General features: G+C 50.1%; 1 protein-coding gene across 1 annotated transcript in view; it reads left to right on the forward strand.

The window, feature by feature from the left end:
• The window catches only part of TGM2 (transglutaminase 2), a 54,507-nt gene that overhangs the window by 16,924 nt on the left and 15,284 nt on the right, over positions 1-22,299 (forward strand). Inside the window, exons 3-9 of the mRNA XM_038750571.1 lie at positions 8,665-8,907; positions 10,817-10,935; positions 16,412-16,540; positions 17,990-18,170; positions 19,141-19,276; positions 20,895-20,998; positions 21,103-21,345. Of these exons, the coding sequence (XP_038606499.1) occupies positions 8,665-8,907; positions 10,817-10,935; positions 16,412-16,540; positions 17,990-18,170; positions 19,141-19,276; positions 20,895-20,998; positions 21,103-21,345 (1,155 nt within the window). The remainder of the gene's footprint in view (positions 1-8,664; positions 8,908-10,816; positions 10,936-16,411; positions 16,541-17,989; positions 18,171-19,140; positions 19,277-20,894; positions 20,999-21,102; positions 21,346-22,299) is intronic.

Raw genomic sequence — 22,299 nt, forward strand, 5'->3', positions numbered from 1 at the left:
TCTAGTGATCTCTACTATGTACTGGGCGCTCGCTTGCCAGGCCCTGTCCCACACGGGGCTCACAGTCTTAACCTTGTGACTCCCAGGCCCGTGCTCTATCCCTATGCCATTCTGCTGATCTATTGATGGTTATCTAGTGGTCTCTGGTATGTACTGAGCGCTCGCTTGCCAGGCCCGTGTTCTATCCCTATGCCACACTGCTTATCTATCGATGGTTATCTAGTGATCTCTGGTATGTACTGAGCGCTCACTTGCCAGGCCCGTGCTCTATCCCTATGCCATACTGCTTATCTATCAATGGTTATCTAGTGATCTCTGGTATGTCCTGAGCGCTCATTTGCCAGGCCCGTGCTCTATCCCTATGCCATACTGCTTATCTATTGATGGTTATCTAGTGGTCTCTGGTGTGTACTGATCGCTCGCTTGCCAGGCCCGTGCTCTATCCCTATGCCATACTGCTCATCTATTGATGGTTATCTAGTCATCTCTGGTATGTACTGAGCGCTCGCTTGCCTGCCCCTGTCCCACACAGGGCTTACAGTCTTAACCTTGTGACTCCCAGGCCCGTGCTCTATCCCTCTGCCATACTGCTTATCTATCAATGGTTATCTAGTGATCTCTGCTATGTACTGAGCGCTCGCTTGCCAGACTCATGCTCTATCCCTATGCCCTACTGCTTATCTATCGATGGTTATCTAGTGATCTCTAGTATGTACTGGGCGCTCGCTTGCCAGGCCCTGTCCCACACGGGGCTCACAGTCTTAACCTTGTGACTCCCAGGCCCGTGCTCTATCCCTATGCCATTCTGCTGATCTATTGATGGTTATCTAGTGGTCTCTGGTATGTACTGAGCGCTCGCTTGCCAGGCCCGTGTTCTATCCCTATGCCACACTGCTTATCTATCGATGGTTATCTAACGATCTCTGGTATGTACTGAGCGCTCACTTGCCAGGCCCGTGCTCTATCCCTCTGCCATACTGCTTACTATCGATGGTTATCTAGTGATCTCTGGTATGTACTGGGCGCTCGCTTGCCAGGTCTGTGCTCTATCCCTGTACCATACTGCTTCTCTATCGATGGTTATCTAGTGATCTCTGGTATGTACTGAGTGCTCGCTTGCCAGGCCCTGTCACACGGGGGCTCACAGTCTTAGCCTTGTAACTCCCAGGCCCGTTGTCTATCCCTATGCCATACTGCATATCATCTATCGATGGTTATCTAGTGATCTCTGGTATGTACTGAGCACTACGCTCATTTGCCAGGCCCGTGCTCTATCCCTATGCCATAGTGCTTATCTATCGATGGTTATCTAGTGACCTCTGGTATGTACTGAGCGCTCGCTTGCCAGGCCCTGTCCCACACAGGGCTTACAGTCTTAACCTTGTGACTCCCAGGCCCGTGCTCTATCCCTATGCCATACCGCTTATCTATCGATGGTTATCTAGTGATCTCTGGTATGTACCGAGTGCTTACTTGCCAGGCCCGTGCTCTATCCCTATGCCCTACTGCTTATGTATCGATTGTTATCTAGTGATCTCTGGTATGTACTGAGAGCTTGCTTGCCAGGCCCTGTCCTACACGGGGTTCACAGTCTTAACCTTGTGACTCCCAGGCCCGTGCTCTATCCCCATGCCATACTGCTTATCTATTGATGGTTATCTAGTGACCTCTGCTATGTACTGACTGCTCGCTTGCCAGGCCCGTGCTCTATCCCTATGCCATACTGCTTATCTGTTGATGGTTATCTAATGATCTCTGGTATGTACTGAGTGTTCGCTTGCCAGGCCCGTGCTCTGTCCCTCTGCCATACAGCTTACTATCGATGGTTATCTAGTGATTTCTGGTATGTACTGAGCGCTCGCTTGCCAGGCCCGTGCTCTATCCCTATGCCATACTGCTTATCTATCGATGGTTATCTAGTGATCTCTGGTATGTACTGAGCGCTCGCTTGCCAGGCCCTGTCCCACACGAGGCTCACAGTCTTAGCCTTGTGACTCCCAGGCCCCTGCTCTATCCCTATGCCATACTGCTTCCCATCTATCGATGGTTATATAGTGATCTCTGGTATGTACTGAGTGCTCACTTGCCAGGCCCGTGCTCTATCCCTATGCCATACTGCTTATCTATCGATGGTTATCTAGTGATCTCTGGTATGTACTGAGCGCTCACTTGCCAGGCCCTGTCCCTCATGGGGCTCACAGTCTTACCCTTGTGACTCCCAGGCCCGTGCTCTATCCCTATGCCATACTGCTTCTCTATCGATGGTTATATATCGGTCTCTGGTATGTACTGAGCGCTCGCTTGCCAGGCCCGTGCTCTATCCCTATGCCATACTGCTAATCTATCGATGGTTATCAAGTCATCTCTTGTATGGTAGGTACAAGCCGTCACCAAAACATGCCGGTCTCAGCTCCGCAACATTGCCCAGATCCGCCCTTTCCTCTCCATCCACACCGCTACCCAGCTCATTCAAGCTCTCATCTTATCCCATCTGGACTACTGCATCAGCCTTCTCTCTGATCTCCCACCCTCGTGTCTCTCCCCACTTCATTCCATACTTCATGCTGCTGCCTGGATTGTCTTTGTCCAGAAACGCTCTGGGCATGTTACTCCCCTCCTCAAAAATCTCCAGTGGCTACCAATCAATCTGCGCATCAGGCAGAAACTCCTCACCCTGGGCTTCAAGGCTGTCCATCCCCTCGCCCCCTCCTACCTCACCTCCCTTCTCTCCTTCTCCAGCCCAGCCCGCACCCTCCGCTCCTCCGCCGCTAATCTCCTCCCTGTACCTCGTTCTCGCCTGTCCCGCCGTCGACCCCCGGCCCACGTCATCCCCCGGGCCTGGAATGCCCCCAATCCCTCTGCCCATCCGCCAAGCTAGCTCTCTTCCTCCCTTCAAGGCCCTACTGAGAGCTCACCTCCTCCAGGAGGCCTTCCCAGACTGAGCCCCTTCCTTCCTCTCCCCCTCGCCCCCCTCTCCATCCGCCCCATCTTACCTCCTTCCCTTCCCCACAGCACCTGTATATATGTATATATGTTTGTACATATTTGTTACTCTATTTATTTATTTTACTTGTACATATCTATTCTATTTATTTTATTTTGTTAGTATGTTTGGTTTTGTTCTCTGTCTCCCCCTTTTAGACTGTGAGCCCACTGTTGGGTAGGGACTGTCTCTATATGTTGCCAACTTGTACTTCCCAAGCGCTTAGTACAGTGCTCTGCACACAGTAAGCACTCAATAAATACGATTGATGATGATGATGATGACAATTGACAGAGCCGAGATTTGAAACCATGACCTCTGACTCCAAAGCCCAGACTCTTTCCACTGAGCCACTCTGCTTCTCGATAAATATGGTTGAATGAATAATAGTAATAGTAGTAATAATAATAATATTGATGGTATTTGCTAAGCGCTTACTATGTGCAAAGCACTGTTCTAAGCACTGGGGGGGGTACAAGGTGATTAGGTTGTCCCACGTGGGGCTCACAATCTTAATCCCCATTTTACAGATGAGGGAACTGAGGCACAGAGAAGTGAAGTGACTTGCCCAAAGTCACACAGTTGACAACTGGCGGAGCCAGGATTTGAACCCATGACCTCTGACTCCAAATCCCGGGCTCTTTCTGCTGAGCCACGCTGCTTCTCTGGCCAGGTCTCCCTTGGTTCCCCTGTTGCTGAATTGTACTTTCCAAGTATTTAGCACAGTGCTCTGCACACAGTAAGCACTCAATAAGTACGATTGAATGAATAGTAATAGCAACAGCAGCAGGAGTAGCATTTTATTAATTTATTGCATCTATGTCAGTGCTTGGCATATAATAAACGCTTCATAGATGCAATGGTGATTAATTATGATAATAATAATAATAGCGTGGCTCAGTGGAAAGAGCCCGGGCTTTGGAGTCAGAGTTCATGGGTTCAAATCCCGGCTCCGCCAATTGTCAGCTGGGTGACTTTGGGCAAGTCACTTCACTTCTCTGGGCCTCAGTTCCCTCATCTGTAAAATGGGGATTAAGACTGTGAGCCCCCTGTGGGAAAACCTGATCACCTTGTAACCTCCCCAGCGCTTAGAACAGTGCTTTGCACAGAGTAAGCGCTTAATAAATGCCATCATTATTATTATTATGATTATTATGATTTCAGAATTACACAGTGACATAGTCCCTGCCCACAAGGAGCTTCCATGGTAACGGCGGGGACAGACGTAGAAATATTTAAGAATCAAATGGTCATGATGATTGAGCAGAAATAAATCTGGGAGGTTCTCTACATCTCCACCGACTCTGTCGTATTGAACTCTCCCAAGCGTTCAGTACAGTGCTCTGCACACAGTTGGCGCTCAATAAATACCACCGAGCGATTCTCTGGCCTCGGGCTCGCCCTCTCAGACGGCCCTGATTCTTTGCCCTCTAGGTGTTTATAATAAAGTGTAATGAATGGACACTAAAGTAATTGAGGGAGGGAGGAAAAAGAGATTGGAAAAATGGTTTATGTGGATGAGTAAGTCGTTAAATGAGAGAGCGAGTGAGTCAATCTGTCCGGCCTTGTCTGGTGGAAAGAACCCGGGTTGGGAGTCAGACGACCTGGGTTCTCATCACCGCTCCACCCCTTGTCTGCTTGAGGGACCTTGGCCAAGTCATTTCAATTCTAAGAGAAGCAGCGTGGCTCAGTGGAAAGAGCCCGGGCTTTGGAGTCAGCGGTCATGAGTTGAAATCCCGGCTCCGCCAACTGTCAGCGGTGTGACTTTGGACAAGTCACTTCACTTCTCTGGCCCTCAGTTCCCTCATCTGGAAAATGGGGATGAAGACTGTAAGCCCCCCGTGGGACAACCTGATCACCTTGTAACCTCCCCGGCTCTTAGAACAGTGCTTTGCATGTAGTAAGCATTTAATAAATGCCATTATTATTATTATTATTATTATTATTATTATTATTCTCTGGGACTCGTTGATCTCATTTGTAGCGGCAAGAGAAGCAGTGTGGCTCAGTGGAAAGAGCCCGGGCTTTGGAGTCAGCGGTCAGGGGTTCAAATCCTGGCTCTGCCAACTGTCAGCTGTGTGACTTTGGGCAAGTCACTTCACTTCTCTGTGCCTCAGTTCCCTCATCTGTAAAATGGGGATTTTTTTTTAAGATGGCATTTATTAAGCACTTACTATGTGCAAAGCACTGTTCTAAGCGCTAGGGAGATTACAAGGTGATCAGGTTGTCCCACAGAGGGCTCACAGTCTTCATCCCCATTTTCTAGATGAGGTAACTGAGGTACAGAGAAGTGAAGTGACTTGCCCAAAGTCACACAGCTGACAATTCGCGGAGCCGGGATTTGAACACATGACCTCTGACTCCAAAGCCCGGGCTCTTTCCACTGAGCCATGCTGCTCCTCATTAAGACTGTGACCCCCTGTGGGACAACTCAAGCACTTTGTAACCTCCCCAGTGCCTTGCACATAGTAAGTGCTTAATAAATGCCATTATTATTATTATTCCCCCTTCAAGACTGTGAGCCCACTGTTGGGTAGGGACCGTCTCTACATGTTGCCAACTTCCCAAGCACTTAGTCCAGTGCTCAGCACACAGTAAGCGCTCAATAAATACAATTGAATGAATGAATGAATTATTATTAATTAAGACTGTGAGCCCCCTGGAATCGGGGACCGATTCCAAACCGTGTTCTTCCTCCTCCGCACCGTCTCCTCCTCAAATGTCCCTCCTCCAAGTTCTCCTTCTCCCCTTTTCCTTCTCCCTCTCTCCTTCCTCCTCCTCCCCCTCTCCTTTGCCTTCCTCCCCTCTGGACCCCCGTCCCCCCCGTCCTCCCTACAGCCCGGCTGGATGCTCCGGGATCCGAACCCCGATTCTCCCGCTCCGTCTGCTTGGGGTGGGGGGCTCCTCTCCCCCAGGGCCATTGTGAGGGTGGGGTCTGCTGTTAGCTGTCTGGCCCTGAGCCCCCCATTCATTCATTCATTCATTCATTCAATTGTATTTATTGAGCGCTTACTATGTGCAGAGCACTGGACTAAGCACTTGCGAAGTCCAAGTTGTCAACATATAGAGACGGTCCCTACCCAACAGCGGGCCTTTTAGACTGTGAGCCCACTGTTGGGTAGGAACTGTCTCTAGATGTTGCCAACTTGGACTTCACAAGCGCTTAGTCCAGTGCTCTGCACACAGTAAGCGCTCAATAAATATGATTGATTGATTGATTGATTGATTGAGAAGGGGGAGACAGAGAACAAAACGAAACATATTAACAAAATAAAATAAATAGAATAAATATGTACATTCCCTCCTGGCCCGTCTGCCCACTCCTCGCCCCGACCATCTGGCTCTTCTGGATCCCGGCCAGCCAACCCTCTCCCCAAGGACTCCTGTGAAAAGCAAACTGCTACAGCTATTTAAAGATGGAGTAGAGGCCCCCTCCCCTCTTCCTGACCGCCCTCCTCCTACCCAGGAGGGTGGGTTTCGGGGAGCAGCGCCTGTCCGGGTTTGAGGGGGCGGACGGGGCGGGGAACACATGGTCACAGCCAGTCGTTTCCAGACTGGGGCCGGCCCGCGGTCAGTTGACCAACCTGGGCAATGGGAAGCTCGGCGTCACTGACCCGAGGTCACGGCTATTCTGGGCCGGCCGCTGGCCACTCACCCACACAGCTTTGGGCCGAGGCCCAGAGCTGGACGGAGAGTTACTCGGGCCCCGTCTGACACCGGACAGGGAAGGAGCAGGATTAGGGGACGGGCAGGGGCCATGGTAATAATAATAATAATAATAATAATAATAATAATAATAGCATTTATTAAGCGCTTACTATGTGCAAAGCACTGTTCTAAGCACAGCAATAATAATAATAATAATGGCATTTATTAAGCGCTTACTATGTGCAAAGCACCGTTCTAAGCGCTGGGGAGGTTACAAGGTGATCAGGTTGTCCCACGTGAGGCTCACGGTCTTAATCCCCATTTTACAGATGAGGTAACTTAGGCTCAGAGAAGTTAAGGGACTTGCCCAAGGTCACACAGCAGACATGTGGTGGGAGTCGGGATTCGAACCCATGACCTCTGACTCCAAAGCCCGCGCTCTTTCCACTGAGCCATGCTGCTTCTCTAGGGGGAGAAGGGGGAGACAGAGAACAAAACGAAACGTATTAACAAAATAAAATAAATAGAATAAATATGTACATTTATGTACATAAATATATACATAAATATGTAATATGTACAGTAGCCACGCTGCCCCGGGCCGAGGCCCAGAGCCCAACGCACCGTTACTCAGACCCTATCTGAGGCAGGGCAGGAAGGGGGCAGGGTTACCCCAACCACTCCACCCATCTGCCGTGTGACATTGGGCCATCATCATCATCATCATCAATCATATTTATTGAGCGCTTACTATGTGCAGAGCACTGTACTAAGCATTCAGGAAGTACAAATTGGCAACATATAGAAACAGTCCCTACCCAACAGTGGGCTCACAGTCTAAAAGGGGGAGACAGAGAACAAAACCAAACATACTAACAAAATAAAATAAATAGGATAGATATGTACAAGTAAAATAAATAAATAAATAAATAAATAGAGTAATAAATATGTACAAACATATATACATATATACAAGTGCTGTGGGGAAGGGAAGGACGTAAGATGGGGGGAGGACGTAAGATGGGGGGGCTATTCTTGGGGAGAGGTGTCGGGGGGGGGCAGTCACTTCATTCATTCATTCAATCGTATTTATTGAGTGCTTACTGTGTGCAGAGCACTGGACTAAGCGCTTGGGAAGTACAAGTTGGCGACATATATACTTCACTTCTCAGGGCCTCAGTTGCCTCATCTGTACCTCATCTTTTAGACTGTGAGCCCACTGTTGGGTAGGGACTGTCTCTATATGTTGCCAACTTGTACTTCCCAAGCGCTTAGTCCAGTGCTCTGCACACAGTAAGCGCTCAATAAATACGATTGATGATGATCATGTAAAATGGGGATAGTAATAATGGTATGTGCAAAGCACTGTTCTAAGGGCTGGGGAGACTGTGAGCCCCACGTGGGACAGGGACGGTGTCCAACCCAATTTGCTCGTATCCACCTCAGCGCTTAATACAGTGCCTGGCACACGGTAAGCACTTAACAAATACCACAATGATTATTATTATTACTTACAGGGCACTTGGGAGAATTCACTAGCCAGTCTATAATGTCCCAAGCACGATACTGAACTCCTGCTTACGCAGCATGGCCCAGCGTCAAGAGCCCGGGCTCGGGAGTCGGAGGACGTGGGTTCCAATCCCGGCTCCACCGCTCGTCTGCTGAGTGACACCGGGCAAGACACTTCACTTCTCTGGGCCTCAGTTCATTCATTCATTCATTCAATTGTATTTATTGAGCGCTTACTGTGTGCAGAGCACTGTACTGAGCGCTTGGGAAGTACATCTACAGACGGTCCCTACCCAACAGCGGGTTCACAGCCTAGAAGGGGGAGACAGACAACAAAATAAAATGTATTAACGAAATAAAATAGAGTTCCTTCATCTGAAGACCGTGAGCCCCATGTGGGACGGGGACTGGGTCCAACCCGATGACCCTGTATCTCCCCCAGGGCTTAGAACAGTGCTCAGCACATAGTCGGCGCGTAACATTTTTATGATTTTTATTAACCCACCTCTCTTTCCCCATGGCAGGGCCCGAGCCCAGCCCGGAGACGGGTACCAAGGCCCGCTTCGCCCTGTCGGCCGACGATCCCGTGGGCTGCTGGTCGGCCTTCCTGATGAACCAAGACGACGCCAGCCTCTCCGTGGCCCTCTGCTCTCCACCGGACGCCCCCGTCGGGCAGTACCAGCTGACCCTGGAGACGGACATCGGGTCCCAGGGGAGCCGCTTCCAGGCCGGAAAGTTCATCCTCCTCTTCAACTCCTGGTGTCCCGGTCAGCTGGTCTCCCCTTCTCCCCCGAAAAACCACAACTCCCCTCTGATTTCAGATAGGATGGGGGCGCTTAGAGCAGTCCCTGGCCCACTGGGTGACCTTGGGCCGGTCCCTTCACCTCTCTGGGCCTCAGTTTCCCACCCTGTACGATGGGGGTAGGAGGGACTGGGTGACGAGGCCCTGTCTGAGCCTTGTATCCCCCCACACCCTGCTCAGGGTTTAGCACATAGTGAGTGCGGGATCCGTGCTGTAATTGTCCAACTTGGACTGGGCGTCCCGTGTGGGACGGGGCCTGTGTCTGACTAGATAGACTCATGTCTACTCCAGCGCTTAGTACAGGGCTTAACAAGTACTATTAAATAAGGCAAGTCACTTATCTTCTCTGTGCCTCAGTTCCCTCATCTGTCAAATGGGGATTAAAACTGTGAGCCGCCCGTGGGACAACCTGATCACCTTGTAACCTCCCCGGTGCTTAGAACCGTGCTTTGCACATAGTAAGTGCTTAATAAATGCCATTATTATTATTATTATTATTAAATTAGGCAAGTCACAACTTCTCAGTGCCTCAGTGACCTCATCTATCAAAAGGGGATTAAAACTGTGAGCCTCCCATGGAACAATCTGATCACCTTGTAACCTCCCCCGCGCTTAGAACAGTGCTTTGCACATAGTAAGCACTTAATAAATGCCATCATTATTGTTATTATTAAATAAGGCAAGTCGCAACTTCTCGGTGCCTCAGTGACCTCATCTGTCAAATGGGGATTAAAACTGTGATCACCTTGTAACCTCCCCAGCACTTAGAACAGTGCTTGGCACATAGTAAGCGCTTAATAAATGCCATCATCATCATCATCATCAAATAAGAATTGGGGGGCGAAGGGGCTCCCCAAGACCTTTGACCCACCCTCGGTCTCAGGGTTTCAGGCTGGGGGACAACTCTGTCTCTTCCCCTGCAGATGGGGGTGGCTCTGGAGGTTTAGGGGGTCTCCCACAGTCCCTCCAGTGACCTCAACCTGTCCATGGATGCTTTCCGTGGGGTCCCGTCAGGGGATGGACAGGAGGGTCACCCCCGGGGGGAGACCACAGGGGCAGGCCGGAGGCCTTCCAGGCTGGGCCCCTTCCTTCCTCTCCCCCTCGTCCCCCTCTCCATCCCCCCCATCGTACCTCCTTCCCTTCCCCACAGCACCTGTATAGATGTCTATATGCTTGTACATATTTATTACTCTATTTATTTATTTATTTTACTTGTACATATCTATTCTATTTATTTTATTTTGTTAGTATGTTCGGTTTTGTTCTCTGTCTCCCCCTTTTAGACTGTGAGCCCACTGTTGGGTAGGGACTGTCTCTATATGTTGCCAACTTGTACTTCCCAAGCGCTTAGTCCAGTGCTCTGCACACAGTAAGCGCTCAATAAATATGATTGATGATGATGATGATGATGATGATTATTATTATTAATTATTATTATCCAGAACAGACTTGGGGTCCCTGAAAAGACCTCCCCACCCAAAAACTCCAGAGCAGACCCTGGGGCTCGAGGATAGACCGCTCTCCCACCCCTCGGTTCTGTCCCGGCCCTGAGCATTTAGAGGTCCGGGGTTTAGCGGGTCAGCGCACTCACCACCCGTCTCAGACGGTCACCACGGTCACTCGGTCTGGGGGCCAGAATGATCGGCAAATGTTTTCCCAAATTCATTCATTCAGTCATATTTTTGAGCACTTACTGTGTGCAGAGCGCTGTACTAAGCGCTTGGGAAGTACAGGTTGGCAACATATAGAGACGGTCCCTACCCAACAGTGGGCTCACAGGCTAGAATGGTGGCCAGGCCTCCCAGACTCAGCTCCCCGAGGGAGGAGGGGAGGAAGGGGCCCTTGCTGACCCCTCCCTTCCCCCCCACACATAGAGGACTCAGTTTACCTCGAGGACGAGAAGGAGCGGGAGGAGTACGTGCTCTCTCAGTACGGCGTCATCTACCAGGGCTCGCACAAGTTCATCAACCCCACGCATTGGAACTTCGGCCAGGTGAGCCCCCCACCCCATCCCGCCACCCCTCTCTGAGCCCCTCTAGATACCAGAGAGACCCACCCCCTGGGCCAAGCGCTGTGCTGAACGCTGGGAGAGATACGAGACCATCAGGTGGGACATAATTCCTGTCCCTCTGGGACTCCCAGCTAAAGGGGGCTGAGGAATCAGGGCTGAAAGATGGTCCACAGCCTGGATAACCAGGAGAATAATAATAATGATGATGGCATTTGTTAAGCGCTCACTATGTGCAAAGCACTGTTCGAAGCGCTGGGGAGGTTACAAGGTGATCATGGTTGTCCCACGGGGGGCTCACAGTTTTAATCCCCATTTTCCAGATGAGGTCACTGAGGCACAGAGAAGTGAAGTGACTTGCCCAAAGTCACCCAGCTGACAGTTGGCGGAGCTGGGATGGAGAGGCAGTGTAGTTTAGAACAGTGCTTTGCACATAATAAGCGCTTAACAAATGCCATCATGATTATTATTAGTGGATAGAGCCCGGGCCCAGGAGCCAGAAGGTCGTGGGTTCTAATCCCGGCTCTGCCCCATGTCTGCTGTGTGACTCCGGGTGAGTCATTTCACTTCCTTTTAGAGAAGCAGCGTGGTTTAGTGGCTACAGCCCGGGAGCCAGAAGGTCGTGGGTTCTAATCCCAGCTCTGCCGCATGTCTGCCGTGTGACCTTGGGCAAGCCACTTCACCTCTCTGGGCCTCAATTACCTCATCTGCAAAATGGGGATGAAGACTGTGAGCCCCATGTGGGACAGGGACTGCATCCAACCCGATTGTCTAGTAATTGCCCCAGTGTTTAGAACAGTGCTTGATACATAATCACTTAAGTACTATGATAACAATAACAATGATAATAATAATAATAATAATGGCATTTATTAAGCACTTACTATGTGCAAAGCACTGTTCTGAGTGCTGGGGAGGTTACAAGATGATCAGGTTGTCGTGCTTGATACATAATCCATCCTTTCCTGCCTTAACTCAGCCCTCTCTTCTGCCAGACAAAACTATTTCTCCTCCCTTATTGACACCCATGCCCATCACCCCCGCCAGCTCTTCCGTACATTCAACTCCCTTCTCAGGCCCCCGGTTCCTCCCCCTCCTCCTTCCCTCACCCCCAACGATCTGGCCTCCTACTTCATTAACAAAATTAAATCCATCAGGTCCGACCTCCCCAAAGTCTCTTCCCCCCTTTCTCCAACCCCCCGGCTCTCAACATTCTCTGCTACTCTCCCATCCTTCCCAGTGGTATCCTCAGAGGAACTCTCCTCCCTCCTCTCAAGTGCTACTCCGGCCACCTGTGCTTCTGACCCCATTCCCTCTCATCTTATGAAATCTCTCGCTCCATCCCTTCTCCCCTCCTTAACTTCCATCTTCAACCGCTCACTCTCCACTGGTTCCTTCCCCTCTGCCTTCAAACATGCCCATGTCTCTCCCATCCTAAAAAAACCCTCTCTTGACCCCACCTCACCTTCTAGTTATCGTCCCATATCCCTCCTACCATTCCTTTCCAAACTCCTTGAACGAGTTGTCTACACGCGCTGCCTAGAATTCCTCAACAACAACTCTCTCCTCGACCCCCTCCAGTCTGGCTTCCGTCCCCTTCATTCCACGGAAACTGCGCTCTCAAAGGTCACCAATGACCTCCTGCTTGCCAAATCCAACGGCTCATACTCTGTCCTAATCCTCCTCGACCTCTCAGCTGCCTTTGACACTGTGGACCACCCCCTTCTCCTCAACACGTTATCTGACCTTGGCTTCACAGACTCCGTCCTCTCCTGGTTCTCCTCTTATCTCTCCGGTCGTTCTTTCTCAGTCTCTTTTGCAGGCTCCTCCTCCCCCTCCCATCCTCTTACTGTGGGAGTTCCCCAAGGTTCAGTGCTTGGTCCCCTTCTGTTCTCAATCTACACTCACTCCCTTGGTGACCTCATTCGCTCCCACGGCTTCAACTATCACCTCTACGCTGATGACATCCAGATCTACATCTCTGCCCCTGCTCTCTCCCCCTCCCTCCAGGCTCGCATCTCCTCCTGCCTTCAGGACATCTCCATCTGGATGTCCGCCCGCCACCTAAAGCTCAACATGTCGAAGACTGAGCTCCTTGTCTTCCCTCCCAAACCTTGTCCTCTCCCTGACTTTCCCATCTCTGTTGACGGCACTACCATCCTTCCCGTCTCACAAGCCCGCAACCTTGGTGTCATCCTCGACTCCGCTCTCTCATTCACCCCTCACATCCAAGCCGTCACCAAAACCTGCCGGTCTCAGCTCCGCAACATTGCCAAGATCCGCTCTTTCCTCTCCATCCAAACCGCTACCCTGCTAATTCAAGCTCTCATCCTATCCCGTCTGGACTACTGCACTAGCCTTCTCTCTGATCTCCCATCCTCGTGTCTCTCTCCACTTCAATCCATACTTCATGCTGCTGCCCGGATTATCTTTGTCCAGAAACGCTCTGGACATATCACTCCCCTCCTCAAAAACCTCCAATGGCTACCGATCAATCTGCGCATCAGGCAGAAACTCCTCACCCTGGGCTTCAAGGCTCTCCATCACCTCGCCCCCCTCCTACCTCACCTCCCTTCTCTCCTTCTACTGCCCAGCCCGCACCCTCCGCTCCTCCACCACTAATCTCCTCACTGTACCTCGCTCTCGCCTGTCCCGCCATCGACCCCCGGCCCACGTCATCCCCCGGGCCTGGAATGCCCTCCCTCTGCCCATCCGCCAAGCTAGCTCTCTTCCTCCCTTCAAGGCCCTGCTGAGAGCTCACCTCCTCCAGGAGGCCTTCCCAGATTGAGCCCCTTCTTTCCTCTCCCCCTCGTCCCCCTCTCCATCCCCCCGCCTTACCGCCTTCCCCTCCCCACAGCACCTGTATATATGTATATATGGTTGTACATATTTATTACTCTGTTTATTTATTTATTTATTTATTTATTTTACTTGTACATTTCTATCCTACTTATTTTATTTTGTTGGTATGTTTGGTTCTGTTCTCTGTCTCCCCCTTTTGGACTGTGAGCCCACTATCGGGTAGGGACTGTCTCTATGTGATGCCAATTTGTACTTCCCAAGCGCTTAGTACAGTGCTCTGCACATAGTAAGCGCTCAATAAATACGATTGATTGATTGATTGATTGATTGATTGATAATCACTTAACAAGTACTACGATAACAATAACAATGATAATAATAATAATAATAATAATGGCATTTATTAAGCACTTACTATGTGCAAAGCACTGTTCTAAGCGCTGGGGAGGTTACAAGGTGATCAGGTTGTCCAACGCACTGTTCTAAGCGCTGGGGAGGTTACAACGTGACCAGGTTGTCACATGGGGGGCTCACAGACTTAATCCCCATTTTACAGATGAGGTAACTGAGGCCCAGAGAAGTTAAGTGACTTGCCCAAAGTCACACAGCTGACAAATATAATAATAATGATGGCAGTTGTTAAGCGCTTACTATGTGCAAAGCACTGTACTAAGCGCTGGGGAGGATATAAGGTGATCAGGTTGTCACAGGTGGGGCTCACAATCTTAATCCCCGTTTTACAGATGAGGTAACTGAGGCACAGAGAAGTTAAGCGACTTGCCCTTACACAGCAGACTTGTGGTGGGGCCGGGATTCGAACCCATGACCTCTGACTCCAAAGCCCGGGCTCTTTCCACTGAGCCACGCTGCTTCTCTATAGTAATAACCTACAACTTGGAAAGCCACAACCTGGACAGTCCGTAACCTGGAAAATACACAACCTGGGTAACTCGCACTCTGGATAATCCACCACTTGAAGGGCCCATTCTCTGGTGATTCAGGGCCCGGCTCCCGCCAGTCAGGCTAATCACAGTTTCCAGCTCCTCCCTGCGTCTGCCGGCCCGGGTGTTTTCCATATTTTCGTGCCTGCTGGGCACGAGTGGTATGGGTTGGGGCAGTGCCAAGTGTGTTTGCCAGCTGCCTCTGAGTTATTGGCCAGCATGTTGCTCAAAGGTGGATTATCCGCGGACCTTTCTACGACTCTACATCAGCCTCCCCACAGAGGAGGGAGAGGAAGAGGAGGAGAAAGAGAAGGTGGAGGGAGAAGAGGAAGAGGAGGAGAAATAGGAGGAGGAAAATGAGGAGAGGAGGAGGGAGAGAAGGAGGGGGAGGAAGAAAATGAGGAAGAAGGAGGGGAGGAGGAAGAAGAAGTGTGGCTCAGTGGAAAGAGCACGGGCTTTCCCACAGTTGGGTAGGGACCGTCTCTATATGTTGCCAACTTGTACTTCCCAAACACTTAGTAAAGTGCTCTGCACACAGTAAGCGCTCAGTAAATACGATTGATTGATTGGAGTCAGAGGTCGTGGACTCAAATTCCGGCTCCGCCAATAGTCAGCTGTGTGGCTTTGGGCAAGTCCCTTCACTTCTCTGGGCCTCACTTGCCTTATCTGCAAAATGGGGATTAAGGCTGTGACCCCCCATGAGGCAACCTGATAATAATAATAACAATAATAATAATAATAATGGCATTTATTAAGCGATTACTATGTGCCAAGCACTGTTGTAAGCACTGGGGCAGTGACAAGGTGTTAAGGGTGTCCCACGGGGGTCTCACAGTCTTAATCCCCATTTTACAGATAAGGTAACTGAGGCACAGAGAAGTTAAGTGACTTGCCCAAAGTCACACAGCTGACAAGTGGTTGAGCCAGGATTTAAACCCATGACCTCTGACTCCAAAGCCCATGCTCTTTCCACTGAGCCACACTGCTTCTCTGCTGATCACCTTGTAACCTCTCCAGCACTTAGAACAGTGCTTGGCACATAGTAAGTGCTTAATCAATGTCATTATTAATATTATTATTATTAAGAAGAAAATGAGGACGGGGGAGAGGAAGAGGAGGAGAAAAGGGAAGAGGGGGAGGAGGAAAATGAGAAGGGGAAGAGGAGGAAGAGAGGGAGGAGAGGAGGAAGATTAGGAGAAGAGAAGAAGGGGAGGAGGAGGAGGAGAAAGGAATGGGAGGAGAAACAGGAGGAAGAAAATGAGGAAGGAGGGGCTGGAGGAGGAGAAGAAGAAGGAAAATGAGAGGGGAAAGGAGAAGGAGGAAAAGAAAAGAGGAGGAAGAGGAAGAGAAGGAAGAGGAGGGGAAGGAAGCCTGCAGGAACTGAAGCTGCAGACCGTCTTGGATGTCCCCATAATGAGGATCATGAGAGAGCCATTGGCACCTATCAATAATCATGAGTTTGGCTCCCTCAGATTGAATCGGTCCCAAACGATTCCTAGGGGATCGTGGGGGTCGGGAAGGAGGATAGTGTCGGGGGAGTTGAGGAAGAGATCTCTGCAGCAGGGCGATCTCTCCCGCGGTCTCACCCATGTGGCCTCCCTTCCTGTCCTTCTCACCCTTCCTTCTCGCCCTTCCGTCTTGTCCTTCCCACCCTTCTCACCCGTCCTCCTCCCGGTCCTCGCCCTTCCTTCCCGGCCTTCCTTCCCTCCGGGCTCCAGTTTGAAGACGGGATCCTGGACATCTGTCTGCACGTGCTGAACCTCACCCCCAAGCCGCGCCAGGACACGGAGGGGAACGGCTTCTGGAGACAGAGCCCTGTCTACGTCAGCCGGGTGGTCAGCTCCATGGTGAGGCACGACGTCCCCTCTCCCCCCTCCACCCTGGCTGGACCTCCCTGGGGCCCACCGACCTCCTCCTCCTCCCCGCTCTCCCCCACCCAAATGTGGCTGCGATGGAGTGTACTGAGCTCCCCCCGGGAGATGGGGTGTGTAGATGTCCCACTTGGAGTTCACAGTTTATTTGAAACCCACCTTTACTGATGAGAAAACAGAGGCCCAGCTGCTTAGAGAAGCAGCGTGGCTCAGTGGAAAGAGCCCGGGCTTTGGAGTCAGTGGTCATGGGTTCAAATCCCGGCTCCGCCAATTGTCAGCTGTGTGACCTTGGGCAAGTCACTTCAGGTCTCTGTGCCTCAGTTACCTCATCTATAAAATGGGGATTGACTGTGAGCCCCCTGTGGGACAACTTGATCACCTTGTATCTCCCCAGCACTTAGAACAGTGCTTTGCACATAGTAAGTGCTTAATAAATACCATCATTATTATTATTATTATTATTAAGAAGGACTCCATTCGCTGCCCACTAGAAGCTTCCAATCTAACTGTCTAGTAGGAGTGATGAGATTTATTGAACACCCCCTTGGGGAGGGAAGCAGCATGGCCTAGTGGCTAGAGCGCGGGCCTGGAAGTTGGAAGGACCTAAATTCTAATCCTGGCTCCTCCGGCTGACCTTGGGCAAGTCACTTCACTTCTCTGAGCCTCGGTGACCTCCTCTGCAAAACGGGGATGAAGACTCTGAGTCCCATGTAGGACAGGGACAGTGAACAACCCGATTAGGTTGGATCTTCCCCAGCGTTTGGTACAGTTATAAATAATAATAATAATAATAGTAATAATGTTGGTATGTGTTAAGCACTTACTATATGCCAAGCACTGCTCTAAGCGCTGGGGTAGATGCAAGGTAATCAGATTGTCCCACGGGGGGCCCAAAGTCTTCATCCCCACTTTACAGATGAGGTCACTGAGGCCCAGAGAAGTGAAGCGACTTGCCCAAGGTCACACAACTGACAGGTGGCACAGCCAAGATTAGAACCCACGACCTCTGACTCTCAAGCCCGGGCTCTTTCCCCTAAGCCACACTGCTCTTCGTGCCTGGTGCATAGTGAACGCTTAACAAATACCATCATTATTCTTTCATTCAATGGTATTTATTGAGCACCCACTGTGTGCAAAGCACTGTACTGAGCTCTCAGGAGAGTACCACAACAAGCAGACATCTTCCTGCCCACAACGAGCTCACAGTCTAGCCGATACTATCATTATTTGTTATTATTACGGGGCCCAGTTGATGAAGAGAATAAAGGGGGGCCCACAAGGAACTCCCGCTCTGACCATCCGGTAGGGGTGATGGGATTTATTGAGGACCCCCCCAGGGGTGTCCGGTCACCGAGCCGATCGGCCCAGTCCCCCCGGAAATCCCAGAGTGAACGGCGGCGACCTCTCCCCGGCCTCTGGTTCCAGATCAACAGCAACGACGAGGACCATGGGGTCCTCCTGGGCCGCTGGAAGGATCCCTACGACGACGGGACCAATCCCAACTTCTGGACCGGGAGCGTCGCCGTCCTGCGGAAGTGGATGGAGTCGGGAAACCAGCAGGTCCGATACGGCCAGTGCTGGGTCTTTGCCGCCGTCGCCTGCACGGGTGAGGAGGCCCCCGCCCCTCCTCACCTCAATCCCTCCTCGAACGATCAATCAATCAATCAATCAATCGCACTGTACTAAGCGCTTGGGAAGTACAAGTTGGCAACATATAGAGACGGTCCCTACCCAACAGTGGCCTCACAGTCCGGAAGAATGGTACTAATTGAGCGCTTACTGTGCGCAGAGCACTGTACTGTTAGGAAAAGTCCAACGAATGGCGTTAGAAGACGCACTTCCCGCCCACGACTAGCTTAAGGTCGACCCATCAATCGGTGGTACTGATTGAACGCTTACCGTGTGCAGAGCATTGTACTGAGCGCTCGAGAGAATACAACAAAGATGGTAGACATGTTCCCTGCCCTCAATGAGCTTACAGTCTAAGAATAATAATAATGATGGCATTTATTAAGCGCTTACTATGTGCAAAGCACTGTTCTAAACGCTGAGGAAGTTACAAGGTGATCAGGTTGTCCCACGGGGGGCTCACAGTTTTAATCCCCATTTTACGGATGAGGGAACTGAGGCCCAGAGAAGTGAAGTGACTTGGCCAAAGCCACCCAGCTGACAATTGGCAGAGCCGGGATTTGAACCCAAGACCTCTGACTCCAAAGCCCGGGCTCTTTCCGCTGAGCCACGTTGCTTATGCTTAACAAATACCATGATTATTATTATTATTAGCTTGTATCTGCCCCAGTGCTTAGAACAGTGCTTGATACATAGTAAGCGCATAATAAGCACAGTCTTCTAGACTGTGAGCCCACTGTTGGGTAGGGACCGTCTCTATATGTTGCCAACTTGGACTTCCCAAGCGCTTAGTACAGTGCTCTGCACACAGTAAGCGCTCAATAAATACGATTAAATGAATGAATAAATGCTATTATTATTATTATTGTTATTATTATTATTATTATTATTATTATTATGAATCCAATTGACTCACTGTTCCGTTGCTCCGTTCCTTGCTCCCACAGTGCTCCGGGCCTTGGGGATTCCTACTCGTGTGGTAACCAATTTCAATTCGGCCCATGACACCAACAGGAATTTAGTCATTGACTTTTACTACGACGAGTCGGGCAAGCGGCTGGAAGGCCAGAGAGACTCCATCTGGTCAGTAGCTGTCTTCCGTCCCAGAATTTCCTTGCAGATATGGTATTTGTTAAGCGCTTACTATGTGCCGAGCATTGGATATTGATTTTGTCTCCCTCTTTTAGACTGTGAGCCCACTGTTGGGTAGGGACTGTCTCTATATGTTGCCAATTTGTACTTCCCAAGCGCTTAGTACAGTGCTCTGCACACAGTAAGCGCTCAATAAATACAATTGATGATGATGATGATGATGACTTTACTTGTACATATTTATTCTATGTATTTTATTTTGTTCATATGTTCTGTTTTGTTGTCCGTCTCCCCCTTCTAGACCGTAAGCCCGCTGTTGGGTAGGGACCGTCTCTATATGTTGCCAACTTGGACTTCCCAAGCACTTAGTACAGTGCTCTGCACACAGTAAGCGCTCAATAAATATGACTGAATGAATGAATGAATGGATACAGACCCTGTCCCAAATAGGGCTTACCATCTTAATAATTGGCAATTAACTTCCCAAGCGCTTAGTACAGTGCTCTGCACACAGTAAGCGCTCAATAAATACGATTGAATAAATAATGATAATTATTCATTCATTCATTCAATTGTATTTATTGAGCGCTTACTGTGTGCAGAGTACTGTACTAAGCGCTTGGGAAGTACAAGTTGGCAACATATAGAGACAGTCCCTACCCGACAATGGGCTCACAGTCTAGAAGGGGGAAAAATAGTATGTGCCAAGCACTGTTCTAAGCACTGGGGAGGTTACAAGGTGATCAGGTTGTCCCATGGGGGGCTCACAGTCTTCATCCCCATTTTACAAATGAGGTCACTGAGGCCCAGAGAAGTGAAGTGACTTGCCCAAGGTCACACAGCTGACAAGTGGTGGAGCCGGGATTCAAACCCATGACCTCTGACTCCCAAGCCCGTGCTCTTTCCACTGAGACACACTACTTTTCTGTTTAGTAGTAGTAGTAGTAGTTCAAGTGCTTAGTACAGTGCTCTGCACACAGTAAGCGCTCAATAAATACGATTGAATGAATGAATGAATGAATGAATGGTATAAGTAGCTCACAGTCTAGAAGGGGGAGACAGAGAACAAAACAGAACATATTAACAAAATAAAATAAATAGAATAGATATGTACAAGTAAAATAAATAGAGTAATAAATATGTACAAACATATATACATATATACAGGTGATATACATATATACAGGTGATATACTTATATACAGGCTAATAATAATAATAATAGCATTTATTAAGCACTTACTATGTGCAAAGCACTGTTCTAAGCACTGGGGAGGTTACAAGGTGATCAGGTTGTCCCACGGGGGGTTCACAGTCTTAACCCCCATTTTCCAGATGAGGGAACTGAGGCACAGAGAAGTCGGGTGACTTGCCCAAAGTCACACAGCTGACAATTGGCAGAGCCGGCATTTGAACCCATGACCTCTGACTCCAAAGCCCGGGCTCTTTCCACTCAAGATGACTGTGAGCCCCACACGGGACAAGCTGATCGCCTTGTATCCCCCCAGCGCTCAGAACAGTGCTTGGCACATAGTAAGCGCTTAACAAATGCCGTCATTATTATTATTATCCCGGGGGGGTCCATCTCACCCTCCTCTCTCTCCCCAAGGAACTACCACTGCTGGGTGGAATCGTGGATGACCCGGCCGGACCTCCGGCCCGAATACAACGGTTGGCAAGCCATCGACCCCACGCCTCAGGAGAGGAGCGACGGTAGGAGGACGACGCCCTCGCCCTCCCCACCCTGGTGCCCGCCGGCGGGCGCTCAGTAGGTAGGCCCCGAGGGGTGAAGCCAGCGCCCGCTCTCTCTCCCACAGGCATCTACTGGTGCGGGCCGGCCTCGGTCAACGCCGTCAAGGAGGGCGACCTGTCGGGCGGGTTCGACGTGCCCTTCATCTTCGCCGAGGTGAACGCGGACGTGGTTCACTGGTTCCAGGAGAGCGATGGCAGCCGCCGGAAATACTCGTCCGACCCCCGCTTGGTGGGCAAGAGCATCAGTACCAAGAGCGTGGGCACAGACCAACGCCAAGACATCACCCACTGCTACAAGTACCCGGAGGGTGGGTGCCCAGTCCGCGGGGACGGGCTCCCGGTAGGCCCCTGGGCAACTTGGTGGCCTCTTTTCGGAGGGGAGGGGCGGTTCTCCTAGTGGGGAAGGCACTTGGTATAGCAATAATCATCATCATCATCATCAATCGTATTTATTGAGCGCTTACTATGTGCAGAGCACTGTACTAAGCGCTTGGGAAGTCCAAGTTGGCAACATATAGAGACGGTCCCTACCCAACAGTGGGCTCACAGCCTGAAAGGGGGAGACAGAGAACAAAACCAAACATACCAACAAAATAAAATAACCATCATGATAACGGCGTTTATAAGCGCCTAGTACGTGCCAAACACTGTTCTAAGCACGGGGTAACAATAATAATGGCATTTGTTCATCCTCATCAATCATCAATCGTATTTATTGAGCGCTTACTGTGTGCAGTGCACTGTACTAAGCGCTTGGGAAGTCCAAGTTGGCAACATATAGAGACGGTCCCTACCCAACAGTGGGCTCACAGGCTAAAAGGGGGAGACAGGGAACAAAACCAAACATACCAACAAAATAAAATAACCATCATGATAACGGCGTTTATAAGCGCCTAGTACGTGCCGAACACTGTTCTAAGCGCGGGGTAACAATAATAATGGCATTTGTTCATCCTCATAAATCATCAATCGTATTTATTGAGCGCTTACTGTGTGCAGTGCACTGTACTAAGCGCTTGGGAAGTCCAAGTTGGCAACATATAGAGACGGTCCCTACCCAACAGCGGGCTCACAGTCTCAAAGGGGGAGACAGAGAACAAAACCAAACATACCAACAAAATAAAATAACCATCATGATAACGGCGTTTATAAGCGCCTAGTACGTGCCAAACACTGTTCTAAGCGCGGGGTAACAATAATAATGGCATTTGTTCATCCTCATCAATCATCAATCGTATTTATTGAGCGCTTACTGTGTGCAG

This window comes from Tachyglossus aculeatus, chromosome 8 (assembly GCF_015852505.1).
Source record: "Tachyglossus aculeatus isolate mTacAcu1 chromosome 8, mTacAcu1.pri, whole genome shotgun sequence".
Taxonomy (NCBI): Eukaryota; Metazoa; Chordata; class Mammalia; order Monotremata; family Tachyglossidae; genus Tachyglossus; species Tachyglossus aculeatus.